Consider the following 6,649-nt stretch of genomic DNA (forward strand, 5'->3'; position numbering starts at 1 on the left):
GTACTTTTTTAGGCCATTCAACGTATTTCTCGTAAATAATAATATCTTTGTAGGGGAACATTTTCGGGGAATCTGGAGAAACAATTAAACTTACAAAATATGCAGCAAAATGTGCTCAGTCAATCTATAGTGTCTCGTCTATAGTAGTAAAAAATTTTCAGGGACTGTGAAAAAAATCATTAAACTTACAAGCACAGAACGAACATTTTGGTGTATTGGCGGACCGTTAAGTATTACAACATAAACCGTATGGGACTCAATATCATACAACCGAGCGAAAATGTTCTTATCATCGAGCAACCCCCGAGTGCAGCCCCTCGACTCTACAACGCCGCTTGGTTCCATCAGCCTTCTCCCTTCTCTGCATCCGCTTTCGCAACGTCATCGCAACGAGAAACCGTTTTCCATCGTAACGTAAAAAAAAAAACGAAGAGTATAATATCGTGTCGCAATTTCTGTGGGGGCAGATGCACACGAGGGTCGAATCGCTGAGGGTGGTTCTCTTTAATGCAGGACCGGATGAGAAATTGCGCGAAATGCGAGCGTATTTGGAAATGCATGACGAACGTGAAAGTAAACTTTGGACTCCTTTTCGATCGCAATTTCTCACTACGTTTAGAATACTGGAATCTTTCGACTGCAAAATGTTTAGGACGTTATCAGAGAGCGTTAAATGTTCAATCTCATTTCAAAACTATATTTTGCGCGAGAGAAGGTTAATTCCCATAAGCCACGATTCCTATAAAATAATAATAATCATTTATTCTATCTTTATTTACTATTCAATATATATATATATATATATATATATATATATATAAGGATTATCCGTGTAATAGAATAAAAAATTTCACTAGAATGGAACGTGCACGACATATAGAAAATAATTTGGTTTTCGTCTGTTTTTAGCGCATAGAGATATTCGCGTAGCAAAGAAGTAAATTAAAAATTTTTAGCGTCTTTCGCTTAGAACTGTATGCGCTATAGAGCGGAAGAGTTAAGATAAAGGAAAAAGAGGGCGGATGAAAGTTGTTGGGAGTAACAAAAAATGATGAGGACAAGGTAATCCCAGAACTGTATATTTCTTGGATTTCGTGCTCTCTCGACGAGGTTTCAAGGAAGAGGAAGTGGATAAGGTTGGCGGGAAAAAGTAGCTTGATGTAAATAAATCACTATGAATAACAGCGGAAGGAAATAAGTCACTGTGTGGAATGAAAAACGCAGCGGTCCCTCGAATATTAGGTACAACGCTGATAATACTCGTTACGTAACATAAGAAGTACCTAAATTATTTGTACATCGAATAGAACTAACCGGACCGAAAAAACTATCAAAAAAGTTTTCGTTCTAAACGCGAGACATTTCCGATCAGTTCCACGTATCGACTCCAATATTATGAACGTAGCGAGAATTTGCATTCCAAAAGGAGAGCTCTTAAGTATACTACTCTGTGATATAGTTTCGAATGCTGGGTGAGACTTCATATCGCGGGGGTAGCAGAAAGAGACAAATCATAGAGACACAAACAGGAGGAGAACTGGATCGCGAACTAGTGAAGTTCAACTTCTCAGAAGCTGTGGAAAGAACTTACGCAACATAAATCATATCTTGTGCAAAGGTTTGTAGAGCAGCTCTCAAATAACACGAACTTCCAACGCGAGGAATATATGTATACGTGAAAATAATATCCATATTTCTTGCTGCACACAAAGTACATGGTTCATTTTCTCAGAAGCTATTAGATTTTTTCGAATTTTCGCTATCATTTTTGAACGTAATTAGAGACTTTCAGATTTTGTTCGTATTTTCGAAAGCGACAAATAAAGATATTAAAATTATTTGCAAAATTTTGATTATTATACAATACGTAATTAAAAAGACTCGTATGTTACAGAATGCAATCAAGAAGAGGATAGTAAAGTGGGATAATAATATAAACTGTACGCATAAGGTGACTAACCGTTTGCATTTGGAATTATTTTTCTACTTTGATACCACAACTATTTCAATTATTTCAACTATTTCAAGCGTTTCATTTGAAATTTACTTCAAAGAACAATTTCTCGACTGCTACCCGTAAACAATTTTATTTACCAATTATGTTGAAATATACCTTTTAAATTTTTTAGTGATCTATATTTTTGTGGACCTTTATATTTTATTTAATGTGATGTCGAGTCACGCTCGGCAAAATAGTGCGAAGGATTGAAGGAACGCCATAGAATTTTCGAGTGTACGATATTCGAAAAAGTAAACGAAAACCGTGCAATCGAGATGTTCAGAAACGGTGCTCCTCGCAAAAATTGTTATTATACCTTCCCTCACAAATTCGAAATCTCAAATTATTTGTCAAAAAAACGCGTATGATGCACATATTCTTGGAAAACGAATTTCGGATTTAAAAAAGTGGACACTCTCTTTGATTGAAAACAGAAATCTAGGACGTATCCCTCAACTTTCTTCTATGAAACTTATTTCAACCCTTAACCCCTTCGAACAACAGTGTCAGTTTCGCATTTATTACAGAAGCATTGTTCATGAATATATACTACGTGCTTGCAAATTCTTCAATCTCCTTTTCAGAATATCCTCCATACATACGAGAACGCATCACAGTTGGTTGCAGCAAACTTGTTTACCGTGTTTCAACGTAAATATCGTCCAAACTGTTGGGCATACATCACTTGATAAAAATTTTAAATATTTGTTAAAAATAGCTAGAAGTGTGGTTTTAATAATAATTGGTTTCATAATACTTCACCATCTACTTTACATCAGCCGATGAAAGGAAGATCAAACGGTCAACATTTGATGTTAATGAAAATTTCAATGTCTAACACAGGATAACTTACAGTTAATCCATTTTAATTAATTCCCAATAATTTCCACCTGTCAGTTTCAGGACACTTTCTTTTCGCTTTATTTATTTGATTTTTTTTTTAATCTCATGAAATAATCTGAAGCATTTATCGAGCTGTTATCGTCGATAAATTTCATTACGAGGCCGACGTATATCAATGAAATATGAAATTCTCGTCCAGCGTACTCGGATGTTATATCAAACGCCGAACTCATCTCCGAACGGATAAATACATCATTCCTTGTCCGTTCAAACGGAATATTTAGAGACAAGCAACGGGGCTGCAACTACATATGCAGAGACACGATAAGAGGTCGTTATCAGCGTGCAAGAAATGCGCTACTCTATTGGAAAATTGTTTCGCCTTCCTTAGGGTGGCAAGATTCAGCTAGACAAGATGGCTCAATATATATATATATATATATGATAATTAGAACAAGCTGAGACAAAACGTACAAACGACACCCCCCGAAAAATTTTAATATACCATGCTAGTCAACCGGAATTTCAAAAAAACTATTAACCCACCGAAATTGATTAGTAATTGCGGAAGTTAAACTTATGTTCCTCTCAAGTTTTCAATCGAAATGGAAATTATAAATGAATCTATTGCTAACACAGCAGATCAAATTCAGATCAAGTTCAAATCAAATTGATCCTTTTGCAAATCAAGTGCTTCCACTGAAATATATATTTTATTTAGCGAGTGTAACTTTGCGCTCAGAATCAAAGTTCTTCTATTACTAGTGGATTACTAAGGATGAATTTAAATTGAAGTGTCAATACTATAAGAGTAGTAGTATATAAGAACAATCAAAGAACAATCGAAGAACAACCTCCGGTTCCTAAGTGCATACAACAGAAATTTGGAAAGCACGAATTGATGATACGTGAAACGAACGAGCGAAATATCAAGAAGTAACAAGTTTTCTTATCGAAGTTTCGAGAGCTCCGCGAGTGTTTACCCGGGACCTGGTCGTGCGATACGTTCCGATTTCCTTCGAGAGTGCCCCCAGTGCTTCTCTTCCGGTGGCCCGTATGGAAAAACGAGGTTAGACACTTTTTCGTTTATCCGTTACTGACTGTTACTATCCGTAATCGCCTCACACTCCGGATAAAAGCTTGCGCTCGCTGGTGAACGCTATTTCGCTTCGCGCTTCGTTCATTCGCGGCACGAACCACGCCACGAAGAAAGCAACGTTTCCGCGTTTCAACTTTTCAGCTCGTTTCTCTGCTAGCCGCGTTGATACTATTCGATACTATACTATACTAATCCCGTCAGCGTCCGAATGGAATACAAATTCGACTCGTACGGCGATTAATGGAGCCGATTTGCGGTATCTCATTTGCGGAAAATTGATTGCTGAGCCAACAGCTGTTCCCTCTGATCGGTTCCCGATTTCGACCAGAACTTTCGGTCGTGAATCCAAAATCTGATTTGAAACGACCCGCTGAAACGATTCGATCGCTTGTGTCGCGAATTACGCTTATTAAACATGCTACGTATCGGTATATCGATTACCAATCGGCGAACGTTTAATATCTTACTATTCTCGCGGGAAACCGTGCACGTACACGTAAACAAATTGTAATTGCTATCGAAATTTCTCTACGAAGAATTCCATTAAGATTACCATTAGTGTTCCATATAAAAAGAAATAACTTCAAAAATCAATGAAATTCAACTGAATAATTCGACTAAAGAAGTGTTTCTTCGAATTTCATTGATTTTTTTAACTATTTCCTTATATGAAAAAGAAATGGTAACTATCGGAAGCCCCCGTAGGGACATTTCGATAGCAATTGCGAGTCGTTGTATACATGTACGTGTACGAATTTGCAATTTTACTTAAATCACACTCGACTCGATATACTCAGTCATTTTTTCAGTTTTAGTTACTACCAAGATTCAAGCATTACTTCAACGATATCCGTTTACTATTACTAGAAATCGATCACACTCTTTGCCGACTTACCCAGTCAAACTACTGTATTTAAGAATTGAGAAAAATTGAACGTGTCTCGCGGCACAAATGATTAATTCCTCGACAAGCAATATCTACAAATTTAAAACACTTCGATGAACTGATATATTCCATTTGATACCTGGTCTGGTTACCGCGACTTACCGGCGAGTCCGACGAATTCTTTGTTGCAAATACCAAACAGAATTCGAAGCTAGAACGAGGGAACTTGGGGGATCTACGCTGAACGATTTACTGGAATGATCGTTCAATGCAGCTGTTGAATAGACAGGCGTGTAGAATGATGGCGCGCGATAATAGCTACGAAGTAGGATTATGACTTACACATGTATTCGCCAAGGGGCCACACTTGTGGGCCGGAGTTCACCTCGACTAGAACGGTGGGCGTGCAGATCAAAAGGACACAGAGGTCGGCTATGCTCAGGTTCACGAGAAAGATGTTTGTGCTGTTCCGCATGTCTTTACCCCGGAATACGACCAGCTGCACCTGAATGGGCAGAAACCCCTCTGGGTTGATACTTGTCGCTTATTTTTTCAAAAATGCACGATTTCGAGCATGATGAAGCGAGAGGTGAAGACGTAGTTCGAATACTATAAATTATAAATAAATTTAATAGAGAAATAAATTTTGTCTGTACAAGTAAAAACTGAAATATATTTGATAATTTTTTATAATTCATAAACATGTAAAACAAACTAATTGAGAACGATACTTTATTTTAATCCAAACCGTGTGTATCATTCAACAAAAGGATTTTAGTTGAATGATAATATAATTGGAATTGAAATTAACGTTACCCAATCCCCGAGTGAATATTATAAAATAACTCTCGGGTTATAATGTTCCAATACTTTATGTAATTCTTACGCATTATCGGAAAACAATAAGCGAAGCGCGACAAGATGAAACGAGGCAGCGAAACTTACCATAAGATTTCCAATTATGCCAAGAACCATTACTATGATGCATACAACCATAGACGTGATGCGAATGTAAGCCGGTAACATGTAAAGGTCACTAGTTGCATTTTCAGACTCGTTCGCTGTAACGTTACCATTTATTCTCGATTAGGTACCGTAAATCTCCCACGTGCATATTTTATTTTACAACAATTCTATTATTTCTCTTTTTTTACGAATACATAAAAATATGTCGAACAATATTATTAATTCAATTCTATTCATTTATCGATCATATTATTTAATTTTATTATTTTCTTTCACGCGTGTGAACCTTAGAAAACGTATCGCAAAACAATATTTATAATAATCCAGTTTCGATAACTATTACCCCGTTTACCATGACGCGTGCATTCGTCGATAATGCGAATACCTAGCCGTACAAAACTCGCACGGTTTTACTGTCATCTCCTATGATCGCACGTTTTACTTAATAGCTTCGAATAATGAGAAAATTGAGCGTGACATCGTATCAGCGTACCCGATAGCGCATCGAGACAGTTGTTTCCGATAACGGTCGCATAGTGCGTGGAATTGAATTCGGGCAGGAGACTGGGCACCGTGGGCAACATTTTCATCCCATGCATCCGCCGCGGCAGGAACGTTCTCCAGTCGCGTGCCTTGTCACACGGTCGTACAGCAATATTTCCGTAGCAGGATGTCAATCGTCCATGGCGAGTCTGTTTGGTTTTGTCCACCGTGAGCGCACCTTCTTCCTCTTGTTCCCGACGGTTCCCGAGCAACACTCGCGCACTCTATCGCGCGTCGATTTGTAAACGGCCGATGTACACATGCAAGCAACGTGTTTACAAATCGCGGTGACCGTTGTGGGACGTGTTTCTGA

General features: G+C 37.8%; 1 protein-coding gene across 2 annotated transcripts in view; it reads right to left on the bottom strand.

Moving 5' to 3' along the window:
• Ethr (ecdysis triggering hormone receptor) overlaps nt 1–6,382 on the bottom strand; it is a 42,300-nt gene extending 35,918 nt beyond the window's left edge. For both annotated transcript variants that reach the window (XM_076904447.1, XM_076904448.1), the window contains exons 1-3: nt 6,287–6,382; nt 5,773–5,888; nt 5,170–5,332 (exon numbers count right to left, since the gene is read on the bottom strand). In XM_076904447.1, the coding sequence (XP_076760562.1) occupies nt 5,170–5,332; nt 5,773–5,888; nt 6,287–6,377 (370 nt within the window). In that variant the 5' untranslated portion in view covers nt 6,378–6,382. The remainder of the gene's footprint in view (nt 1–5,169; nt 5,333–5,772; nt 5,889–6,286) is intronic.
• Nucleotides 6,383–6,649: the final 267 nt, after the last annotated feature.

Source organism: Xylocopa sonorina, chromosome 11 (genome assembly GCF_050948175.1).
Source record: "Xylocopa sonorina isolate GNS202 chromosome 11, iyXylSono1_principal, whole genome shotgun sequence".
NCBI lineage: Eukaryota > Metazoa > Arthropoda > Insecta > Hymenoptera > Apidae > Xylocopa > Xylocopa sonorina.